Source organism: Emys orbicularis, chromosome 14, assembly GCF_028017835.1.
Source record: "Emys orbicularis isolate rEmyOrb1 chromosome 14, rEmyOrb1.hap1, whole genome shotgun sequence".
Taxonomy (NCBI): Eukaryota; Metazoa; Chordata; order Testudines; family Emydidae; genus Emys; species Emys orbicularis.
Genome location: NC_088696.1, coordinates 27,661,733 through 27,687,761, shown reverse-complemented (window position 1 = coordinate 27,687,761; position 26,029 = coordinate 27,661,733). Strand labels below are relative to the sequence as shown.

The window sequence follows — 26,029 nt, the reverse complement described above, 5'->3', positions numbered from 1 at the left end:
CACATTTATAGTGTTGATTAGAAATAATCAGTTTTCACACCATAAAGTGGATGAGACAGTGTTGAGCATGTGGGTCACGTTTGGATCTTAAAATTTTGTTCTCTAACCGTGGCCTTGACTGGGATGCTTTGTTTGACTTTCTTGGACTTAAGAACCAGAAACTCTCCTTATCTTCCCTCCTACTCATGCTTAACATTCTTTGTCATGGGCAGGCTAAAAGGTAAAACAAGAACTGGCTCTTTGCTCTTTCATGGGCTGTACCTTGAGAGAGGCTGCCTGTCTAATTGCATAATCCCTTCTATTTTTAAACATATATGTGATTTTTGCCTGAGTAAGGACTACATAATTTGATCCAAAGTGATCACGAATTAGTATTCTTCTAGAGAGAGAGTTTTAAATAGTATGTCATCCCTTTCTTACAGTAATTGACTACGCTAAAGCTGTTTTGACTGTATTAAAATGTAACGTTTTCTTCTGAAATCTGAACATTTGTCAGCAATTCTAAATGCTGAAGAACTAGTCCTTCCCTGTCTAAAAACTCTTATGAGGGCCTATGAAAGGATATTTTTTAGTTTCCTTAAAGCAAGCCCATGTTAAACAAGAGAATAATTGACACAGAGACAGGAGGAAGAAATGAGAAGAGAAAAATTAACCTTCCATTTGGCTCCCTAACACTGAGGCTAAATTTATTATAAAATGAAAGTAGTTGTGGATTTAAGCAACAGAGAGAACAAAACAGATTTATTTATTTTCACACAGAACAACAAAATTATACTGCAAACAGTTTTTGATTTACACTTCTAATAGCTTCTTTGAGGTAGCAGCTGGAAACACATAGAAACTAAAACAAAACACTGGCTTTTTCGCAGCTATGTAGAATAATCAGAAAGAAAAAGTGGTTGTCTACATTTTTTCCAGTGGAAAATACCTTTATTTAATCATGAGTCAGATGAGCTGCAGAAACCTAGATCTAATTAGCATATTGCAGAAAACTCTTGGTGAAATCTCTCCTTACTAGATAATGTGAACTTACCAAGCTTTGATTAGTTTATTTTAAATCATTTTTTAAAAAGTGGACCAGATCTTCAGCTGGTATACCTCAACATAGCTCCATTACAAAAATCAAATGAACAGAATAACACTGATTTTATATCAGCTAGGAGTCCGGCCTTGAATGTGAATTTATAGTGCTCATGAAAGGTTCTGGCTTCTTAGAGATTCATTTAGACTTTTTGGTTTTAAAAAAATCCCAAAAGATAATAATAGATACAACAAGGTGTAGGCTTGCACCTATCCTCCAACCTCTGTTGAGGCAGGGACTCTATAGCCTCTATGCCATGTCCATCGTCAAACACACTGAAGTACCCCAAACCTGACATGAAAAGACCACTTCCAAAGATAAGAGGATTGTTCAGTCTCCATTCAGTCCTTGGTCTTTTTTTGATGCTGCCAGAAAGAGGCCAAATGAAGTGATTTTGTGATGTGGGCAAAAAGAGATGCTGGAGGCCCAAGTATATTTTAATTTCAAAGCCAGGGAAGAGATTCAGCTGTACATGGAAGAGGTGTGGCAAAATCTCCTGCACTGTTTTAAAAATCTCAACAACCAAGAATAAGAGGGAATGGGATAGAGATATACAAAAAGATTAATACTATGAATGAGGTAGATCAGCCTCTTCTATTTACCCTCCTCTATAATAAAAGAGCAAGGGCACATAAAATTAAGGGCATAGAATTTAATACTGATAAAAAATAATGTATACAATACATAATTAACCCGTGGAACGTAGTATCACTAGATATTACTGAAGCACAATCTTTACCTCCTCTCTTCATATGGACATCTTCCTATGCTTCTGATTATTTCATTTCCTGACTCTGGTATTGCTTCTGACATTTTATTTGCTTTTAGACTGCTGCTGCTTACTGAGTTTTCACTGAACAGTCCATATGACACCTCAGTCTTCTTTCCTGAATGGTTATGGTTCATGTAGAACCCACCAATGTGTATGAGTACTTCAGATTATTCCTCCTACTGTCCATTAAGTTGTATTTATCAATAAATTACAAGTGTTCAAAGCACTGAAAAACAGAGATTGAAAAATTATAACGCCAGAAAAAAGAAAAAGAAAAAAACCAGATGAAATCATGGCTGCATAGACATCAATGGCAAAACTCCTATTGACTTCAACAGAGCCAGAATTTCACCCATAGTTCTTAGAGAAATAAAAGAGGCTAGGTGTCTCTGAAATTACAGTGACAGGCACTGAGCTGATAAGAAAGGTGTTGTTGGCTCTTCAGTGTATCTTGTGTGTGCAAAGCAATTCCAGAGGAGGTGATTCACAGGCCCTGTCTACATAGGTTATATATAAACACCTTTGCTAAGGTGTGAATTTAAAGTGATATAGTTTTACCAATATGATCACCACCCTCACCCATAGACACTCTTCTTCCAATATAAAAGTGTCTTTATTTGGTTTTATAATATGTTGTGCAAGAAAGGGGCTGAGCAAAACTGAAAAAAGTGATTCTTATATTGGAATAAGAGTATCTGTGAGCGGTTATGCGGATGTAACTATGTTGGTGTAACTGGTAGAACTTTCCTATTTAGACAAGGCATAAGGAGGAGGAGAAACTGGGGGTGGAACTGTCTTGCTGGAAGTAAGACCAAGGCATAGATACTTCCAGTTCATTAACAGCTGTTTAAAGATGTAGAGCTAGTCATGCACTTTGGCAAAATGTTTTTGTTGGAAAATACGTATTCATAGAAACCAAAACTTTTCACAGAAGCATTGATTTCAACTAAACTTTCTGAGGTGCAGAATGGAAATGTGTGTGGGCAGGTGTGTATGTGGGGGGGTGTTTTCAAGTCCCTGCACTCTGCCTGATTTGGAGCAGGTACTGGAACAGCCCAGGTGAGTGCCTTAATTACTGAGCTATTGTTTATTCGGGGCTGGTAGTCTCTTTCTCAGGTCTAGGATGGAATTTCTGGTCAAAACCAGTGAGAACTTCCAGATGAAAGTTTAGACTAAACTGATGGAGAAGTTTTAAAGGGGGGCCCTGCCTGATTTGGAGCAGGGATTTCAACCTGTCTCCCCCCAGCCCAGGTGAGTGCCCTCACCAATGTGCTACTGGTTATTGTGCGGTGGGGGTTTCTCTCCTCCATCTCACTCTCCCAAAATTGAAAGGGTCTTAGGTTTGTTCCACTTTGGATTGGAAACAATTGTCAAAGCCCCAAGATTTTTTGCAAAACTGAATTATTGTTTTCCAGCCAGCCCGTGATGAGGTCTAAACTGCATATTCTCTGGGAGTTGAAGCACAGACCAACGGCCAGCTAGAACATGGGTGTGAACAATGTGATTTTCCATGAAGACTTGAAGGGGGGGGGAGGGGAGGAGAGAGGGAAGCAATCAATGAAAATATCGATCAATGGACAAAAAATGAAAGGTGACTCGCTTTCTAATAATGGGACCATACAATTAAACTGGAACACTATATCCTAATTAATAATCCTTCTAGTGACCACGACTGCTCTCCAAAATAGATGGTGATAATTTTTCTTCAATAAGTAACATTGTATAGAGTCTTTAAAGATACAAATATTCTAATTAGTGTGGAGAACATGGGTAACATTGTTTTTGCACAGAGAAATTTTACTTCTAAGTGCTGATAACAAGAGAAATTAATGATGCAGGAAAAGCTATGAGACTAGTGTTATTTCAAGAATCAATTATTTTCTATTGTTTTCTACTTCAAAAATAACCCTCAAATTGCCATTGTAATGTAAAACATTACTTCTTTTACTCAACAGAAATAATTTTTAAATGCTATCATTGTACTAAGTTTTTTTTTTTAAACAAACTATCAGTGCATAAGATAAGCAGATCATCACTTTTTCATTAGTAACTGGAAAAAACTGAGTTCCTTCCCTTTTCTCCTAACTCTTCAGCTTCCATGTTCTCAACCTCTATATTTCAATATACTGTCCAAGAAGTTTGCTCTGTGGTTGATGGATGACTCATCAGCATGGCTCAAAACTCAAGAGTTTCAGAGATTATTTATTATTTTTAAACAGGGGTATTTATCTCCCACCTACAGATAAACCTCAAAAGATTTTTCTGCAAATTTAGAGACCAATCTGAACCAGTAACAGATATACAGCCCAGCTACAATTTCTTTGTCATCACTTAGACCATCTTTTAGTTCAGAAGTTGCATTTTTTTCAGGTACAGTCTACAGTAACAGTAAGGGGGGTTTGTCTTGACATTGTGTGTCAAGTTTAGAAGTATTTCAGGATTTTTATTGTCTGGTGGTTCTATGCCTTTTGCTTTCCACACTATTATTATACCTTCATTATGGGCTTTTCATCATCCATGAAGCATGCGTGTGTACAATTAACATACACGGTAGTGCCAAGCATCTGTGGAATTATCATGGGGTCTGCTCACCTCTAGTGCGCCTCTTCCTGGTTGCTCTGTGGATTAGCTGATCCAGGTCTGACGCCACCTTTCCGCCTCTTGCTGCACAGTTTACTTTTCTTCCTGGCTCTCAGCAAGGCAAGATGCTCTGTGTTCATGGTTTAGCCCTCCAGCCAAGTCACATATATACTCCCCTTCTGAGGTATCAAAGTCCCTTCTTACAAACAGGCTCAGGCAGACTTCCCATTCACTGCCCAGCCGGGTGCCACTTCCCCAGTGGCTGGTAGGGGAACCCAGGCCTACCCTCTTCTCCAAGTTCCAGTTCAAGGACCCTCTTATCAGCAGCCGTCTGTTCCATTCTGAACCTTACTGCCTTTTCCCTGAGCCTTTCCTAGCCTTCTAGCTCTCCCCAACCCTCCTGGGTTTGCCAGCCCCAAAACTCCCTCCTCCCAGGGAGTAACTGTAGGCTACTTTGGCTCTGCCGCCCCCCAAACCCGCCTCCCTTCTCCCAGGGAATGACTGCAGACTAATTCACTGCAGTCTCTTCTCTGCTTCCAATTTCCTGTCTTCATAAACCCAGCCCAGCTCATTCCTCCTCAGCTAGGCTCCCTTCATTGTTCAGTCAGGGGATTACTTAAACCACCGAATTCCCCTCAGCTGTGGCCTGTCTCATTAATTGTCCCCTTTCTTAGCTTAATTAACCCCTTCAGGACAAATGTGGGGTGAACACATCACAGGGATGTTTGAACATGCAAGGAATACAGGAGCAGGCTCTAATACACACGGGTTCTCAAACTGGGGGTTGTGAGGTTATTACGTGGGGTTTGCGAGCTGTCAGCCCAGGCGTGACAGGTCTTGAGCTGTCAGTTTGGGCAGTTGGTACTTGGGCTGTCAGCCCCGCAATGCACCCTACATGTCCCATGAAAATCCCAGTTCCTCATGGTTAAGATTGGCCGAGAGTGACAGAATATACCCCTGTATTCACACCCTACACACCATTGTAATAATGTTTTTATAAAGTATGTCTTTTAAGGTATCATGTGAACTGAGGGCAGTGGTAGTTGATGAGGGCTGGGCAACTGAACTGAGGGGGGTCTGGGTGGGGACAGAACTGAGGGGTTGGGGTACAGGATTAATTGCTTGGCAGGAGACTGGCAGAGGGGGGAGGAGTACTCCTGCAGCAGGAGCCAAAATCATGTTATCCAGTACATGTGGAAAAATGGAAAACACTAAATTGTTCAAAAATCAAGAGACCGGCCTAAAAAAACCCACAATATACATATTTTTAAATGCCATGATTTTTTGGGCCAATCTCAGGATTTTGGGGGGTCTGACTCACAATTTTTGATCCCTTAAAGCTGGCAATACTGCTGTGTCCACGATGTCACCAACTCCTGTGATTTTTTATCAAGAGAGTCTCATAATATTTGATATCAGAGGGGTAGCCGTATTAGTCTGGATCTGTAAAAAGCAACAGAGTCCTGTGGCACCTTTAAGACTAACAGATGTATTGCATGCGTCTGATGAAGTGGGTATTCACCCACGAAAGCTTATGCTCCAATACATCTGTTAGTCTTAAAGGTGCCACAGGACATAATATTTGATGTTCTCCTCAAGGCTGCAACTCCTGGAAGCATTTGGTTTGAGGAGAGACTCTCCTTTCATTAAAAGAAAGTTCTAGCCATGATGGTTACACAGGATAGCTTGAGAACATGAATGAACATGCATCATAAAGCCTCAGAAACAAGCAGGAATGAAAAAAATCCCTAAATCTGTTTCTTTTCTTGTTTGGTTTAAAAATCCTGAGATTTAAAAATCTCATGATTCTTTGGGGGCCTGACTCATGTTTGAATGCTTGCGGTTGGTAATACTGTATCTAAGATTACGCAGTAGTTTTTTTTTTTCCTGTCTGTGTACATAGGTAGCTTTTTATTGATCTAGTTATTAATTCATTAAGTGGTGTCAGGATGCTCCAATGATGTGTATTTAGATTGATAAATAAGATTTCCAGGACTTTAGTATGCAAAACAAGGTAACATAATAAAATGATCTTAGCATGAGTTGATAACATGTAACATAGGAAGAAAGGTCTAATGTCAATGGAAATAGTTATGGAAAAGTTATTTTATTATAACAGAACTAATGCTAATTTCTGATATGTGTTACCAAAGGGTTTGAAAAGAAAATACATATACAGTTACTGGTGGAGGAAGGAAATATAGTGGAGTTTTCCAGCTGCTGCTGGAGTAGCCATCTATAGATTTTCTGACATGCTGTGGTCTTTTCACAGTTACTGATTGCCAGGCAACCACAGCTGATTTTGATTCAAGGTCCATTCCAGTGAAGAGAAAAAAATCCTAACAGTCTCCTAGATATTGTGGGATTGAACAAATACTTTGTTTGAGAATAGGCTGTTAAAGGAGAATTGCAAAGAAATGGCAGATTTGGGAAGTTATAAATGAGGGAAAGGAAATATAAACAGCAATTATTAATTCAGATCTTTTACTTCACAATATACAATATCAAATGCAGCCATGTTCTAATCGAAAGCAAGAGAAAGTATTTGCACAGAAATCTTACACAGCAATCTCCCTTATGCAGATATCAAAAGAAATTAAAGAAAGAGAGAAGGAGAGCTTTTGAGTCAGAGGTAATTCTGGTGCTAGATTGCAAGTCTGCATAAACAATCAATCAACTTAGCAAGAATGTTTTGGTGATAGCGAGAGCTGAAAATAATCTGCTACAGTGAATAAACTCTGAACCAGAGATGAAGAGTATTGCAGTAGAATGTTGATTACCTTAATGTAAGAATATATCAGAACGGTTTGGTTAGTTAAGCACCCATAGGGTGAAGAGTCAAACCCTGCCCCATCTATACATTTGAACAAAAAGGACATTTTCCTATCTGTAAATTCGTTTTCTGCAAACAAAGCATTAACCAGTCTGGATCAATGGGTTTCCCTCTGCTGTTTGTACTTGCCAGGCAGAGTGACCAACTTTTCAGATTTCCTCTACCACCACCCAGCTGTCCCCCCCTCTACAAGCTGGTTTCTGCACATTCTTCAGTTGATTTCTTCTTCTTCTTCTGAGAAACCTCAATTAGATACAGAAACAGATCTATAGAATATAGACTGTTTTTTTCAATGTTCCTCTAAATAATAAGTCTAACAGCTAATGAACTAACAGCATCCAGATATAAAGGCCTGTGGAGGTTCTAGATTAAATCTAGTTTCTGTAACAAATCATTCAATATAGAGTGTAAAAATAAATAAATAAATAAATAAAATTTTTAAAAAGGTCTTCCCTTTCCAACTCCTACTCCTTTAACACCCCCTACTTAGGTCCCAGGGAGGGACAGGCTCTTACACTTGGAAGTATAATCTTTCTAGGCCCTTGAGGAAACGGATAGACACTTAGTGGAAAAACAAACAAACAAACAAAAACTTACTGGTTGTCCAGCTGAGGGTGGAAAGCCGATATTGCTGCAAGGCGAACCTTGATCGAGGAGACAGCTAAACCTTGCTGTTTCAACGTAGTAAGTACTCGAGGATGTCCTGCAGCGAGAAGACTCTGCATTGGGAAGCAGAGAGAGAGAACTGCTTCCACTTTGAGAGGGGTAAGTAGCCCTGATGAAGAGCTTCCTGCTACCTAACAGGACCTGATGAACCTGCTCTGAGCAAACCAGCTCTCTGGGATTTAGCCATAGAGCTTCCAGCTTGTCAGGTGAAGGGATCTGAGGTGCCGGTGGAGTAGCTGACCATGGTCCTGAGAGATATTACCTCAAGAGCAGAAGTTTGTCCCTTGAGCATGCCAGTTTACAACCCAAAATTCAAAATCTGCCTGAAAAATTCTAAGATGGAGGTGATTGGAGTTCTAGTGGGGGGAGATTTTCTATCAGAGCACAATCAAACTCTCCCTCACCCCATCCCAGGCTTTTGGGAAGTGACTAGATGCCTAGTAGATATGATGGTCCTGAAGTGTGGATTCTCAGTCTCCCAACCACTAGGGAATGTTTCTCTGGCCTAGGGCGAAGGCCTGGACCCTGAGTTAGAAGGGAGGGAGTAAGCCGGACAACCTGAGGCCTTGATGCACAGTGCTGGAGGCTGTAGTACCAAAGACCACAGAAGTCATGCCGGGGCAATGAGTACTTTGACTACCTGAGTTTTAAAAGATTTTTCTTTATAAAGGACTCATGATTTCAGGCTCTTTGACAATCCTATAGAGAAGGTATTTATGACAGGAGCTTCCAGCTCCTTGAATCTGTTGCAGAATTTGGGAAATGAGCAGATTCATTGCTCAGAGTCCCCTGGTATGTGGTTCTTTGGCAAGCCAATTTGCCTGGGTATAGAGTGCCCCTGCTAGTTTGAACAGCTTTGATGGCAGTTGATAAAGAAAAGTTGACAATGGTGAAGACGACTGGCTTCTAGGCTGAGGGTCTTTCTGCTGATCGTGCTCTACTAGTTAATGTACGCTACCACAGACATCAGTTCAAATTAAAACTGATTGGGTTTAAATCTAATGCTGGAATGCTAACCAGCACAGCTAGCAGCTCAAAGACCCTTTTTGCTGACATCCCAATTTTGAGCCTCTTGGATCCACAAACATTGGGCTGGGCTGCTTAGGTACAATGGGATACAGAGTAAAGAAGGTTATTTGGATTTTAAATCCTAGCCAATTCACTCTCAATGTTTGCTTAGGTCTATATTTAAAAACCATCAAAGCACCAGAACTTTAAACTTATAGACTAAACTATGAATCAGAACCCTTGAAAAATGACTCGCATAGAAATATAGTAAAAAACTCCAATGTTTATGCCATTGATAACTGGAAAATATTCTTGAGATCCACAGAATTGTAAATAGCGTAAGCACTATTTGGCTACAAAATGAAGCTTACAGACCAAACAAAAGGTCTGTGCACTATTAGTGCCCAGTGATGTGGCTTCAAGAAATTATGTGTCTCCAATCTTTTAGAAATTATGTTGCATTCTTAATTAAGAAGTCTGCTTTCCTATTGCTCAATGCCTCTGTAGTTACAACAAAATAGGAGTTTTTCAGGGTATTTCAGACCTTTCATATTTCAAAGGATTTGATAGACTCAGAGATTCAACACTAATAAAGGTAAGTACATGAAGCTATGATAATCCTCAAATGGATCTAACAGATGAGGAAAGGGAGCTGCAGTATAACACTCACCAGTATTAAAAAAATTGACATGCATTATATCCTTAAAGCAAAGATGAAGAGGGAAAATTTGGACAGCATACCATGGGCTTAGGAAAGGGGCTTCTATAAGAGCTCTTCATGTGCCATTCACCATTGTTTGAAGATCTCGGATCACTTGCCATGATCCTAAATAGCCTTGTAAAGGAATTCACTCACTGCAGGAGCATCTCCTCATGGCCAGGTGTGGCATAGAAGCGGTCTTCCACTCAGGTGCCCCCTGTGACAGTCACTCCTTCACTGCGATGGTCTCTCTTCAGTAACTTGGGCCACCAGCCAGGTCACAATTTAATCCACCTCTTCTGTGGTAACAGAACACTCACACAAAAACAGTCCAATGTCCTCACCAGAGGATCTTTGGCCCCAACTCTCGGCCTCTGTTCCTCAGACCCTTGCCTTGGGGCTTTCTAGTGTCCTTGTCCCTTTTTCCAGACTTATGCCACCTTGCCAGTGGCAAGTAGGAGAACCCAGGCCCTCCAACTGCCGTGGGTTCCACCCCAGGGACCTTGTAACCAACAACCAAGGTTGGTGCAGTCCCACTCCCCACTGCAGTCTCCCTGGGCTCCTTCCTACCCAGACTCTCTCAGGCTCTCTTCCCTGCAGTTTCCCTAGGTTGACACTTCTTTCAGGGCTAGAATCCCTGAACTTATTTGTCCTCTCCTTCCCCTGGGCTTTCTCCTCCCCACCTCTCTGTTGCCAAAGAGAGACTGCAGACACTCTCCCTGTAGCTCCTTCTTGCTACAAGCTTACTCTCTTTACAATTACTAGTCTGCTCCTACCCAGATGGGCTTCATGCCCCAGGTAAGCATGGCTCTCCCTTCAGGTGCAGCTAGGTAACAACTGGCCTCACAGGTCCACATTAACCCATTCAGGGCCTGAGTGGGGTGCATATCTCATCATTGGCCTGTATTCTAAATTTATGCTGGAAGTTGCCCAGAGTAATCTTTAATGAGCCAGTGCTGCATAACGTACACATTCTCAGGCATCCTGTAATGTAAACCACATATGTAGCACTGGGAATAGCATTCATAACCTTTGGCTCCCAAAGCACAGGCCTATGCCCCATAACGTAGCTTCTTTAGGTTGTGACACACAAGACTTCCCTTCCAATATGCAGTGTTTAAAAGCTTTGACAGCAGGATTGAAAAACAAAACTTGTGCCTTACCTGATAATTTTCTCTAAGTCTCCAACTCTGCCCGAGATGCAATAGATGTATCCATTCTCCCCTCCACGTAGATTGGGGAGCACAACCAGACAAATTTGGGGCTCAGCCATGCTTCTTTAGATCCTTTCTTGAATTCATCCAGAGCTATAACACTAAATAAATAAATGATGGTGTTTATGATTTCACAGAGCAGAGCATTTGAAGATCTATCCAGCTATTCCATCAGCAATGCAAGTTGAACAGAAAATATGCACGTGGGCCAAACCTGCACATTAGAAAAAAAATCATTAAATAATGCAAATCTCTCTCCAGCGTATGCCTGGCTGACATTCCTTCTTTGTGATTTAAAGCAGTAGCTACACAGATGGAGGGGATTCTGCAGGCTGAACTCTTCCTGAGGTGCTGCTTAGGTCTCTTCACCTACTCATGTGTTTTAGCAGCCATTTGGGAGCCTGCCTAACGTATCCACGGAGGTTTCTCAGAAATGCAACACCCACACCCCATACCAAAAGATCATTTAGAAACGTAATGCCATCCGCCCCTCTTAAGAATAAATTACAATAATTGGACTTTGAAATACAGAAGATTTAGACCTGCCCACTCGCTGCTGAGGGAAGCAGAAGGATCTGTCAATGGTCTAAAGCGACCCAAGATTAAATGGTTGGTATGCTTCTGCCTCTCAATCTGACTAGATACAGAGTAACCACAGTGGGGCTGGTAGACATGCGTAAGCTGTAGGAGTGGCGAGTGATGCACTAATAAGAGATGATGTGACTAAAATGGAAAAGCAGAAAATATAGCAGTCTATGGAAAAACAAAGTATAGCACAGAATGTCAACCAAAGATTTCACATAGTATTGTACAGATAGCACAGAGCAGAGTGGAAGGGCAATGCAGAATTATCAATTAAAGACCTTTGGCTCTAGAGTTAGTTATCCACTTTTATGCAGAAGAGTCAATCTATTGAGACTAAAGCTGGAGTCAAAACACTATTTATGTAATGTCAATCCTCATCTTAAATTACTGGGTGTTTTTTATTTTCAGTTTATCACTGGGATGGGCGGAGTAACTTCTGATCACATAGTTGTGTGATCGGTTTCAGGATCATAAGGAATGCCCCACATACACGTGGGAAGAGTCCATTTTTAAAATATCAGACGTAGCAAAGAACTTGAAACATGGATATTTTCTAAAGTCATTTGTTTTTCTACAAATTACCTCCCACAAGGTTTAGCACAGGGGTAGGCAACCTATGGCACATGTGCCAAAGGCAGCACGCAAGCTGATTTTCAGTGGCACTCACTGCGTGGGTCCTGGCCACTGGTCTGGGGGGCTCTGCATTTTAATTTAATTTTAAATCATAGAATATTAGGGTTGGAAGGGACCTCAGGAGGTCATCTAGTCCAACCCCTTGCTCAAAGTAGGACCAATCCCCAGACAGATTTTTGCCCCAAATCCTTAACCGGCCCCCTCAAGGATTGAACTCACAACCCTGGGTTTAGCAGGCCAATGCTCAAACCACTGAGCTATCCCTTCCCCCCGTCTTAAACTGCTTCTTAAACATTTTAAAAACCTTATTTACTTTACATACAACAATAGTTTAGTTATATATTATAGACTTATAGAAAGAGACCTTCTAAAAACGTTAACATTATTACTGGCATGCAAAACCTTAAATTAGAGTGAATAAATGAAGACTCGGCACACCCTTCTGAAAGGTTGCCGACCTCTGGTTTAGCAAAAAGAGGTGTTAGAAAAAATATTATTAAAATAAGAAACAAGCCTTGTAAATCCTCAGGAGCCTGCATAGAATGTGAAGTTCAGGAAGACACAGATCTTGCACCACAGTTCCAGAGGTGGAGAGCCTGGCCTTCTCAGGTACGGCTGGGGAATGACTGGCAGATACTGCACCTGGATGGAATGTGGGCTTCTCCCAAGCAGTAGAGGCAGCATTGATGTTCATCGCTAACAGAGAAGGAACATGAGCAGGAGGCACAGATTTTAAAGCCTGGGGTGTTCGGCATAGTCCGCATGGGTGTGGGGAGGTGCAGGGGTGGGGGTGGGGGGAACCCACCCAAACTATTTACCTTACTCAGTAAAACAACTATAAAACAGCTAAAAACACTATAAATTGCAAAATTCTAAAACTAGGTACAATTTTTTTTTAAAAGGTGAGTAGGACATTGAAAGTTCTGATCCGAACCATGAGGTGGTGAGACGGAACTGGAGACGCAGTCAGTCCACCCCATCCTTTATCACCTCAGACGAAACCATGAGGCAATCCAGGGCGCATGCACAGACCAATGGATGCTACTTTCAAATCCCCCAGCTCAGGATGCATTGTGCACATTCATAAAACCCTCAGTGGAACACAACAGGGACCATCACTCAAAGAAATTTTGTTTACTGGCTGGTTAACTTGTTTCATTATAAAATAAGAACTCTGTATGGAAAAGAATCAGGCTTTTTTCTATAACACTACAAGAATGGTATGAGTATGAGAACCAACAGCTTACATAAGCTATCCTTGTAAAAAATACTCAAACTTTTTTTAAAACAATCAGTAAGGAAGGTAAACGTAAAGGAACAATAGTCTTCCTATGAAATAATAATAAAAATATTTCTTATTTTTTCTTCTAAATACTTTAGATGTTCTTGGTAGCTGAAGCAGCAAGAAAACAGAAAGAGCTTTGTTATTCTGGATTTTGAAAGGTTCATAAAAGAACAGGCATTGAAGTATCTTCAAAAAGTATGTATGTATCTAGCTAGTGGCTGGCTTTCCCCCCTTTTTGTATTTAAAATTGTAGGATCATGCATTGGTACAGTACATTGATCTGTTTCAGGAAAAAAGTCTGAAGTTCTCAGTTGCCCTGGTCCCAATCAAAATTAAACTCTGATACAAGGACCATCTCTGGATTTGTACTATATCTTTGTACAACACGTAACACAGAGAGCCCCAATCCTGAATAGGGCCTCTTGCTGCTACTGAAATACATGGCTAATGTGATGCAGCTGTGGCACAAGTGCCAACTTCCAACTCTGATGATGAACCAGATTCATCTGAGCAAGGAAGTGCAGCTCCTGTTGGTGCCGGGGTCCGGAGAGGATGGCATTGGGGAAATCACTGCCAGCTTGCCTTTCAGCAACACTGTACAAGGGCACTAGAGTGCCCAACTCCAGTAATCTGCAAATCCTCGTGAATGACCATCCAAAGCAGGTTAAACGATTCTTGATTCGCCAGCAATGCTGGTACTGAAACTTGGCAGATTGTGTGCCATGGCATATGGCCTCAGGTGTTGAATGCATTGGGATAGTCTCTTGCTGTTGCTGAGCTAATGAAGATGGCACGGCTGACCCAAATGGTTTCACCTTAGAGGTTGATCTCAACAAGGCAGATACAAGGGCCAGAGTCAGCTACCCTGTCTGAGGTGCTATTTGTCAGCGTCGAATGCACTCTACCCTCCTTTCCAGCATGTTTGCTGGACTTCAGTGCTGGGGACCCCAATGTTCAGGATGCTGTGTTCTTTGATGCCGTCTTCCGGTGCCTCTTCTTTGGTACTGGAAAAGATTGATGTCGAGCCTCTGCCAAGACCAGAGGAGTGCTCCTACTCAAAGCAAACATGCTCAGTGCATGCCCCGAACAAGGAGGCTCTGAGGATGGCATAGGGTTGCCTCCATCAGAAAGTGCTTCAATATGATCTCCCTGTCCTTTTTAGTTCTCGGTTTAAAGTTCCTGCAGATTTAGCACCTGTCCCAGATCTGAGTTTCTCCTAGGCACCTGTCCCAGATCTGAGTTTCTCCTAGGCATTAACCAGCACTGGCTTCTTGCCTCCATTGCAAGTCTGGAGTCTGAGGCAAGCCCCGGCACCAGTACCCAAACAGCGGGAACTGAAGAGTACACAAAGTACTCCAATAAAAGAAAACCTAATATTAAAAATATCCTCATACTCAACTATCAACTAATAAACTAAGAACAAGGTAAAACTTGCAGCAGTAAGGTAGAATGCTCCAATAACAGTCATGGGCAGTAAACAGGAACAAAAGGGGGTTGGCTCTGCCCTTTAAACCATCACACACAAGCATGAGGCAGCAGAGGTTGCATGTGCCACCGTCAGGTACTGCAGACGGAAAAGTCTCCGATGCTAGTGCACTGGGTACGCACATTCCCGAAGTGGAATGGACATATACAATCACTCAAAGAAGAAGCAGTCATACAAAGAAGTAGTACATCTGGAAAAATGAATGAGAAAAAAATCATACTATGAACAGGAGCTTTTAAATACCTTGTTCTAGCTACAATATTGCAGAAGAAAAAAAATGTGTGAATGTCAAGAATGCTGATAAACTAGAGTATTTAGATTAAACATTTATTTTTTCATATAGTCACAAAATCTTCACAAAAGTACTGAAACTCAAAAAGGAACTAGATTTGAATCAAATACAGAGATGAAATATACAAGACAAATGAGCAGGCAAACTAAAAGGTCTTGAAAGTATTTTACTTCAGATTGAAAAATGAACAGTTCAACTGTTCTGTTTAAATAAAGATTTGCAAGATATACAGTATTTTATGAATACAATGCTGGTCATTTGAGGCAATGTAAAATACACCTCAATTTTTCCTTCATGCTTCTTTTCTCTTTTAGAAAGATACTGTTTACCAAAAAGAAACTTGCAGTCCTGGAAAAGCTATTTTCCATTAAATTTATGAAAACCATAAATTGAGGCAATCCTAAAATTCCCAACGGAATCAAGATTATCTTCCCGCTACCACCACCTTAAAATTATCACATGCTTATTGGAACACTAATATCTGCACCCTAAGAGTTCATCTGCTTTCAACAATGAGGGTGATTCTTTTTAAAAACACTTCAGTGTGGTAAATGCGATACAGATCTTTGCAAGTATTAAGTGTTTGGAACAGTTTTGCTAATAGCAGCTAACAATACTGGATTAATATAATTTATAAATAATTGTTCCCTAAGCGGTGAACATAAATCTACACATTCACAATAATCTAAAACAAAATAAATACTGTGATTATGCATAATGTGGTACAACGTGTACTAGTTTCTATGAACAAAAGCGCAACATCTCGTTAATAAAAATTATCTGATCAGAATAAAAATGTGAATCTAAAATTTAAAACATTGTCAAATTAACATCACTTTTTAAGCTCTTAATGTTTGTATGAGTAAATGTTATGGATTTCCATCTTTTGGAATATATATTTTCCTTTTTGAAGTAAAACACCAATATGTTGTTGAAAATGTTTATTTCAGTGATGACATTAGTTTGGGTCTTGTTTTAGCATTATTTTATTTAAAAAGTCATTGCACTGATCACTGCCCATTAAAGGTCAGGTTGGTCTGCAATGTTTTGTATATGTATATAAAAAAAGTAGTTCTAAAAGCCAACAGTACTTTTTATAAAAACATCTCCAAGACAGCTGCATTAAATGCATGCAGGTATGCTGAACACAAACTCTTTCCTCTTTAAAGAAAAAAATGTTAAAGTAAATGCCACTTAACATTCTATCATTAAAGTGCCCCCAACTTCTTTTTCAAAGTATACATGTGAATGTAATCATACATTTAATTTGCTTTCATGGCATTAATTTATTGCAACCAAAATTTAAAGTGTAACTGAACCAGTGTTAAAACTTTTGATTAAAGGTAACATTCAATGAAGTAGTACTAGGAGGCTATGAAAGGTTTGGGTCTTTAAGGCAATACAAACTATATTTCTATTATTTGAAGACTAATTTTTATTAGTGTCAATATAAAAATGCATAAAAGGGAAATGAGAAAAAATATTTTAATAGGAAAATTTACTTATAGTTTAACAGTTATTCTTTCCCACATGAGTTTAGCAAATATATATTAAAAAAAAAGTGACTGAGGGAAAAAAGGCACAAACAAAAGGCGTGAGATTGGAGCAGCCCAGGAATGCAAACATTTGTAACAAATGGAGTTGGCTTTTACTGCAACAAAAAGGACAAAAATCCCAAAGTGGCTTTTCTTCTTTAAAAATGGGAGACTGCTGGCGGGGTGGTGGGAAGAGGATGACAGACAAACTGAAAACCCCCCTGGAACTCTAGAAAATAAGGTAAAGGTTATTTGTCAGAGTTGACCAAAAGGTCAGTGTTTTCACAAAAGTACATGTACACTTTATACAAATGAGACTTCATTTGCCATCATAAACCTTTTTCTTTCTAGAGGAACAACTTCTGATGATCATAAATGTTCTATTAAGTCATTTCAATGTGAAGGAAAAGCAATTCTGAGCAATATAACTAGTAGTGTCTTTATATAGATGTTAAGATGACAATTCAGATTATTTTCCAAACTAATCCTGAGAAAAATTCTGTTTACAATTTAAACAGTAATGTTATGTAAAAAGTATTAACAAATCCACTATTACAAATGTCAATTTTCCTATATGGTCATCTATATATACACACACACAATAAAATGGTATATGCAAAAATAATAAAAAATCATGCATGAATTACTTTTTCATCTTTAAAGGCTGGATTTCCCTCAAAATACAATTTTTCACCTTTTTTTCCTTTTTTTTGTGTTTTGTTTGTAATCTGCCAAACACACTGAATACTACCTCTACAGTTCAGCATGAGCTGATGGGAAATAAATTTATTTTACATTCAAGATTTTATATGCTAAATGACCCTGTTGTAGCATCTGACATCAAATGATCAGCCTTTTTTCCTCTTTTTGCAGTGATCAATCTTCATGATCCATTCCGTGGCGAGCTGGGAAAAAAATGCAGTTGCTAATCAATGTCTGAACAGTCTGAAGCTCCACAAGAGATCCAAGGAGTCACTATCAAACTATCCTGTAGCATGAGATCATTGCACACAGAAGAACAGTCATAAAATAGGCAACTATCTACAAAGGTCAGAAAGGGGCACGTCTCTCTTGTGTTTCCTCTTTTTGACATGGAAACACTGATGTGATTTGCTGCCTTGATGCTGTTTGTTTGTCACTGAGGTACCATGGTTTGAGTTTGTTGGACCCGGGAAGCCTTTGCTGGAGGAAGAGCGAAATAACCTTGCTGATCCATGCTGTAAAAGAAAAAGGACATGGTAAATCAACATTAGAGTAAATAGAATAGGGCTGTTACAACACTTGTATTACTGGTTAAAAAAATAAAAAAACACTACAACTTCAAGAGGCAGTGCATTTGAAAAGAGCTTGACATGAAGGGAAGAATCACGTCTGTGCTTAGCCTGCAGCACAAGAAGTTCTCTTTCACTTCAGCAACCTCAGAAGAGAGACAAACAAGATGCTGGGCTCCAGCCCTTAAATAATACAATTAAAAGAGAGACAGGATTACATAACTTAATTCAAGGTACAAAGTGAAGTATTAGTCCTGTGTTTTAAAAAGGATAAGACTGGTTTTACTTGTGTGCTACATGCAAGCCAGAATGGTAACAGTTGCACTACACCTTACTGAAACAGTCAAGAAAAAGGGAGAGATGAGGAACACCCAATGGTATTTCTTCCACAAGGAGAGGGCAGCATTCACCCACATCACAATGCACAGAAAGTGCTTTATGGTGCACCCTTTGAGATACATAGTTTGCAAAGTGTCTAATTTACTATCCGCTGGAAATCTTTAACAGATGTCTGTAAAAATATTTATATCTAAATAAGTAGAAAAATAGTTCTGAAACTCCACCATTCAGGAATAAAGTTCCAGGCTATTTTTAATATTTAAGCTGTTCTAACTATATTCCTGTAAAAAATGACACGTCACCATAAACTGAAGTTGTGCAAATCGAACACTGCTTTGAAATCATGATTTTCCACACTACTGTATTGGGGGGGGTTTATTAGCCTTCTGGTGTTTGAGATTGTCAGTCAAATTATTTTTGATCATAATTTTTTGGGGGAGGCAGGGGTGAAAGTTTGATCTTTATGCTAAATTAATTAAATATGCATTTCTCCAACAAAAACTGAAACTCTTAATTTGGGAGGCAGGTCTTAAATTTGAATATAAATCCTTATAGTACAGCTAAAAGCAGGTGATAGCTAACATGTCAGGCTCATTTTCTCTGGGGGTAACCACACAAAACTGTATTTGTGCAATACCTCACAAGGAAAATAGCCCTCTTACTCTACACTGTGGTTTAAAAGTAGAAATGAACATCAGCAGGAAAAAAAAAAAAAAAGGCTCCACATTTTCACCACAAGCTATCCTTTCCATAAGGTCTTCATACTTTCAGGAGAACAGATACCATTAAAGTAATTAAAACGTTTAAGATTTCTTTTAAACATTTCACAAACCTGAGATTTGTTTGTGCTGTTGGATGAATTAGCTGTTTGGCTGCCTTGCCTTTTCCCACTGGACTGGGAGGGTTCCAGTGCTATTTCTTGTGACCCCACTCTGTTTGTAGTAGATTGATGGCAACTCAACTGTTTAGAGGTTTTGCATGGTGTTCCGTCAGAATCCTTCATGCAAATATAGGTATTAGTAAATTTATGTTTTAAATAAAACTAAAGTGGACAAAATTGAGGAGATAAACATGCTGGTCCTGCTAAATATTAATTCTCTTAATCCAGGACTCTCAAAACAACCAACAAATGGGCACTGGCTTGCAAATACATGGATGCATGACTGATTCCGTGAGATCTTTAAATTAGTATATCAAACCAGATTAAAGAAATAAAAATGGAGAGTCTATTCAAACAAGTGTTTATCAGGCATTTTTGAAATTTTTCCTACATCATATTTATTTCTACCTATCTCTTTTGAAACAGGTATTTTACAGATGAAAAGGAGGCAAAGAATGTGACTGTACTCATATAAGGGAGAGCACTTTTCATACAAATGTAGAGGTACATTATGTCAGATATGTGTTTTCTGGCAAAACAATTCATTAGAATAAATAGGAATTATATGAAGAGCTTCCCCTTACACAAATCTGAGATATGTAAGAAATGATTGGCTATGCCTATATTGTTACACTTTGTACATATACAAAAAGAGAAAAAAAATCTAATCAAGTTTCAAACAAAAACGTTTAATACTTACTACATCACTAGAGCTGGACAATGTAGAAGATGAGGAAGACAATGGACATGATGAAGAGTTTGAAGAATGTTTACTGAGTGTTTCTGAAGTTTTACTTCTAGATTTCCCCAGTGCTTCATTCACTTCAGAGAGATTATTGTTACACTTGTCCAGCTGCTGAGTATCTACTATCAAAGTTACTCCATTACCTGGAATAAAAGAGTAAATGGAAGAAAGACTATTAATTTCTATTAAGTGCTGCATTTTGTAAATATAGCACAGCATTTCCTCAGGAGTCCCACTGAAGTCAATTAACTGCACATATGAGTAAGAGCTTCAGGACTGGACCCATACTCAAAAACCCCACTACGGTATGTGATGAAAAACTGCCACCAACTATGCATAGCCCAACTACATGAAAGTTCAAAAGGGAAAAAACATTTCTGTGGTCTATCAATTACCTCTCCTTGTCTTGGATAGGATTGTTTTGGGATAGATTTTCAAGAGTGCTCAGCTATCTACGAGTCTAAATAAAATGACCCGTTTTATAAAGTGCTCATCACCCATTTTCCCCTCAGTGGGATCCCCTGGGTGCTCAGTCAAAAAAATCTGGCTTCTTTATTTGGGTTCCTAATGGGAATTATTGGGTGCAGAGCTCTTCTGAAAATCTCGCCCTGGGTATTTTTGTGAAAATTGGTAAAATAAGGAGCAAGAGTAGAGGGAGAATCAGTCACATCGAAACAGGGTAGACTGTGTTAAGGCAATTGTCACTGTTGTATAAAACTAAACTGTTCCTGTTTCTTACATATAGACAGAAGCCACTTCTTTAGTTATAGATGAAATGTAAAATGCACTGTTCATATTTAGACTATGCCCTTTAACTGATCTGGGTCAAAGGCAGCAAAATTTTTTTACATTGCCGACCATGCCAAAAGCTTGCAAAGCAAGCATCACACTGGGTAGCCAAACCTTACCATTGCATGAAGACTCAGTCCTACTCTGCATTCCCCAATGCTTTGATATCCACTCTCTGTATGAGGCCACTTCTTGCGTTACTCTAATTATTCTACCTAATATACTGTGAAAGAAAAACAAACAAAAACAAAGCACGGATTAGTTTTAAATACACAGGAATATATGTAACGAATGGTTTGACTTGACATTTAAACTTTTACCTTTCAGTTTCATTGTTGGGATAATATTTAGCTATTGGTGATACAGCATGGCTCAAAACAACATATGCATAATCAAAGGCCTGTTTCACTTGCATGGCACCATATGAACTCCTCCCAACATCATTACCTTAAAAATAAATACATAGATAATCCATTAATTCTATGCAATGCTTACTGACTTTGAAACACTGGAGTAAGAGCTCACAGAAAAATGAGCTTTTAGAAAAAAAAGGATTTGCTTTCTTTGAAATCCTGACCCACCTTAAATCATTTCTTGTGGGGGATAAAAATTCAAACATTAATGAACTGAGAAAAATACACAAAGGAATCTAAAAGCCCAGAGGTAACTGGAATCTATGATACAAGTAGATGTCAAAATTGGAAAATCCACACAAAGCATATACTGTATAAAGCATACATACACCTATTTTTATGTCATCTTCCACATGAGGTTTCAGATAAATAAGCCTTTGTAATAGCAATGATCACCCTTTAGTCACTGTCAATTATACCAAAAACTGAACCCTATTAATGGAAAAATCAGTGTTGTAACAACACACAGTGAAATCACTAGGTATTCGGGTCACTAACTCATGCCATAGTGTCCTTTTGGTTCTACAGAGATGACAGGCTAACCCATATTTCTGGACTGCTTTATAAATAAAATGAGCATTTTCTCTTGGAATTCATAAACACACTCTTCAAAAACTGAATGAGGATTTTTTTTAAAAATAGTTAAAGCAATTACTTTTCCTGTTTGACTCCTTTGGGTTAAATTTTTGACAATAGTCAGTATGCTATATTTGACATTTTGCATATTAAGCTATGATACCTGGCTGTAGGGGATCTTCAATATATAGCATTGATGGTCTATAGCCATCCAGCATACTCTTTTGCACTTCATCTTTAGCCACATATGAACCACCATCCTTTATTCGGATTCCAGTCTTCAGGTAATTGAAGTGACGTCCATATAATTCAAAAAATTCTATTAAAAGGACACCATAGTTGGCACTGCGGATGCAGGCATCTTCCCTGGGATGCAGCTATTAAACGAGGAAAAATAAATTTGTTTTCTCTTGTCTTAAAGATTCCAGACTTCAAATGTTTTTTATATTCCGTTTTATTGACTAGAAATAACTTATCTATATACAATTATGTCCCTTGACTAAAGTATTTAATAGTTGACAGTATCAAAGCATTTTACAGCATCCTCCTGAGGCAAGCAAGCATCCCCCAAATTTTACCAATGCAGAAACTATGTGAATTTCCAAGGCAACCAGAAAAGTGTGCGTCAGAGCATGGATTACAACTCTGGAGTTCAATTCCCAGACCTGTGCTTGGAACACAAGCATAATTTAGCCTGGCCAGCTGTCTAAATATGGGCCATACACTATTGTGTATAGATTCTGAAGTATAAGTAACTGGCTGAAGCTGCCTTTTAGAATATGTAAAAACTTAAGTGGGTATCAATGCATTTTACTGATCACAAAAATTCCATTAGTCACCAAAAGAGAGATCTGGGTTGAGGGTAACTCAATGTTCTTAAAACGATGTATGCTTGCTCAGCTCATTTGCTTAGTACCCAGAATATTCTTTTAGTTGACCACTATTTCACAGCTGCTGGGAACAGACTAAAATGCCTGATCATCAAGCTATTCTACTACTATGAATATATGAAAATATATTTACTATTAAAGCATATAATTTGTTCAAAGTTAAAACATATATGGAAAAGCGAGAACGTGATATATTAACTGTTCCAAATTTCTGCAATACTTCTCAGAAGTACCATAATATTGCTAAACAGATATTTGTGCATTATATAATTAGTGCAAAAATATTTTATTACTACAATTAGCTGAATCCTCTAGAAATTAATATCACAGGTGATCCCATGTAATTGTGTTTGGGATAACTAACCAAAGACAACGGAAACAAAACCGTGTGTCACATGCTGTATATTTTCTATAATGCGTAAGTATAACCCGAAATGAACAGGTATTATAAAGATATCTGTAGCTAAATGTTAACCTAATTATGTCTCTGTTCTAATTAAATAAAAAAAAGTGATAAAACTTATGGAGGTAAGCCTAGTTTACCATAAATGATATATCGGATACTGATATACCAAAGTGCTTCTATCTGTGGGTGTGAAATCAAATGTTAAAGTCTTGAAGATGTTATGCTTTAGTTTCAATCTGATTAAAAGTATTTGGGCTATAGGAAATTGAAGATACATCATCATCATTATCACTGCAATATAAGAACATATCTTCCCAGGATTGAAAAATGGGAGGAATGAATAGGAAATTAAATCGTAACAGAAGGGGGGAGGGATTATTATTATTATTATTTTTAATAAAAGGAATATAGAAGCAACTTAGGAAAGTAATACTATATTGCCATTTTGGGATTCTGGGACATTACAATACTCCTTTACTCAAAGCATTAAAATGCCACCTGAAACCTCTTGATAACATTATGCAAGCATTAGTACAAGATTATCCTAGATACTTGCATATTTTATGTACAGCTGACAAATGCACAAGTTGTGTACAGAGAAGACAAGATAGAAGAAAGGAAGAGAAGCGGACAAGAGAATAAATCCTGCAAATACCTTAAGTATTTACAATTAATACTTTTATTGGATCTTGGGGGTTTTAACATGGACAAACCGCTTGTGCTTTACTCATGGCTGTGATATGGTCAAAACCTCTTAATGGAATACAGCTTTAGTATGCATTGTTGGTGGGCACATTAGTCTTTATTCCTTAGGAGTTTTCATCTAATTTAAAGCATAAATCTGTATGAACCACAGATTGATTCAAGTTCATAGTTATCAAGGATGTTAAACCACTGAAGACAATTTTTCTCCTCTCCACGTAATTTGTTTTGGGTTGTAGGCAGATGTATGGTTAGCCTTTGATGGATGTTAATCACCTATGTTAATGAAATTTATGGTGGTATTCCATGCCAAAAAACCCTCCGCTATCTGAACTGTCTCCCTTTTGAGTCTTCTTGAGAGAGAAAAGACATGGTCAACACTTAAGCTACCCTCTCACTCTTAGGATATGTCTATGCTGCACACTCCTTATGGCGGTGTGTAGAGTACATACACTGCATGCCCCTCTAGCATGGGTATAAACAGCAGGGTAGACTGTGAGGCACTGCTTAAGCGAGTAGCATATACACACGCCAGAACCTTAGGGTTTATAGCCTATATGGTTCTCTATAATGCCCAAGCAGCACCTCCCATGGCCACACTGCTATTTTTAGCAGCATAGTGTCCCGCTGTCTCCCCACTGCTGGAGTCTTTCTCCATAGCGGGGAAAGACTCCAGCAGCAGGGAAAGGATCTGACAGCTCCCTGCAGCAGGGACCCCAGACTCCAGCAGGGTGGATCTGTCGGAGCCTTTCCCTGCTTGCAGCTAAAGACTCCGGCAGCACAGAAAGGCTCTGGCAGCTCTCTGTGGCCAGAACCTTTCCCTGCTGCCTCCCAGAGCCTTTCACTGTCACATGTAGCTATGAATATGCCAATGGTGTACAGTGTAGACCGGGGTAGGCAACCTATGGCACATATGCCAAAGGCGGCACACAAGCTGATTTTCAGTGGCACTCTCACTGCCCAGGTCCTGGCCACCGGTCAAGGGGGCTCTGCATTTTAATTTAATTTTAAATGAAGCTTCTTAAACATTTTAAAAACCTTATTTACTTTACATACAACAATAGTTTAGTTATATATTATAGACTTATAGAAAGAGACCTTCTAAAAATGTTAAAATGTATTACTGGCATGCAAAACCTTAAATTAGAGTGAATAAATGAAAACTCGGCACACCACTTCTGAAAGGTTGCCGACCCCGGTGTAGACATCTCTCTAAGGTGGTCCCCAACAGAATAGGATGTCTCTTGTGCTACCACTGTTCAGGATGTATCCAGAGTTTAAAGAGATAATTTCAGGCTAAAGGAATGCCAAGCAATTACCCTGAGTGTGGTTCTATTCTAAAAAGTGGCCAATTTCAGATAAAAATGTTTAGACTACTTTTTACTCTTGTTAAACCCTCCAAAGCAAAACACAGCTATGAACGTGAGATCTGGATTATAATCGGTCATATTTTCACCAAGTTTTTAACTAAATTCCATTTGTAGAACCAAATTCTGTCCTCATTTATAACTGTGCAACTCAACTGTAGACAATGAGGTCTACAGGCATAGAGTGCAGAGTCTGGCCTTCACTGGTAATGTTTCTGATGTTGCATAAGCAGGAAAGAACATCTTGATTTTCGGATCAAGGTTCAACTAGCGGTTAAGGGGAATATTTATATTATTTTAATACGTCTAAACTGAGCAAATTTAATCTGTAAGTCACTGAGTGACAGACATGCAATGCCACAATGCTATTTTTACAGTCACTTTTCAGAGTAGAACCATAATATAAATTTGAGGGGAAATGTGAAACAAAAATTAATTTTAAGTTAAAATGCTTAAGTAACTTAAAACAAGAAACAAATCCTTTTTGCCCTAATGGCATCAATAATTTCATTTAACTTACCTGGAGGAAGCTGACAGCCATTAAAAAAAGACTATAAGAACCAATTCCACCTGTGAATACTTCATTAAGGTCCCTCTGTAACAGGAACTGTTTTAATACTAAAACTAGATATGGTAATACAGGATATTTCTGAAAAAGAACAACACCCATGTTAGGCTAATATTGTACATATGTACACATTTGCTGTGAAAACTACACTGAAATTGGCTGAGACCAAGATAAACATATAAACAGTGACTCACTATATAAAATGGTAAAGTGATGGCCAAAAGACATCTATTGGCATTTTTTGGACATGTAACAGAGAAGAGGTGGACTTAACGCAGTTTGCTTACGGACAAAACAGTTTTTGTATTTAAATTAACGAGGGGCAGTGGTCTTCCATTACTAATATCTATTTTAATTAATACAGCAGTAAAGAGGAAATGAGCTGGTTTTGTTTGAATCAAACACACAGACAT

General features: G+C 38.8%; 1 protein-coding gene across 1 annotated transcript in view; it reads right to left on the bottom strand.

Moving 5' to 3' along the window:
- Window positions 1–15,284: 15,284 nt before the first annotated feature.
- TENT4B (terminal nucleotidyltransferase 4B) overlaps window positions 15,285–26,029 on the bottom strand; it is a 50,206-nt gene continuing 39,461 nt past the window's right edge. Inside the window, exons 6-12 of the mRNA XM_065416332.1 lie at window positions 25,569–25,697; window positions 21,847–22,060; window positions 21,015–21,141; window positions 20,814–20,917; window positions 19,861–20,048; window positions 19,113–19,277; window positions 15,285–17,887 (exon numbers count right to left, since the gene is read on the bottom strand). Of these exons, the coding sequence (XP_065272404.1) occupies window positions 17,708–17,887; window positions 19,113–19,277; window positions 19,861–20,048; window positions 20,814–20,917; window positions 21,015–21,141; window positions 21,847–22,060; window positions 25,569–25,697 (1,107 nt within the window). The 3' untranslated portion in view covers window positions 15,285–17,707. The remainder of the gene's footprint in view (window positions 17,888–19,112; window positions 19,278–19,860; window positions 20,049–20,813; window positions 20,918–21,014; window positions 21,142–21,846; window positions 22,061–25,568; window positions 25,698–26,029) is intronic.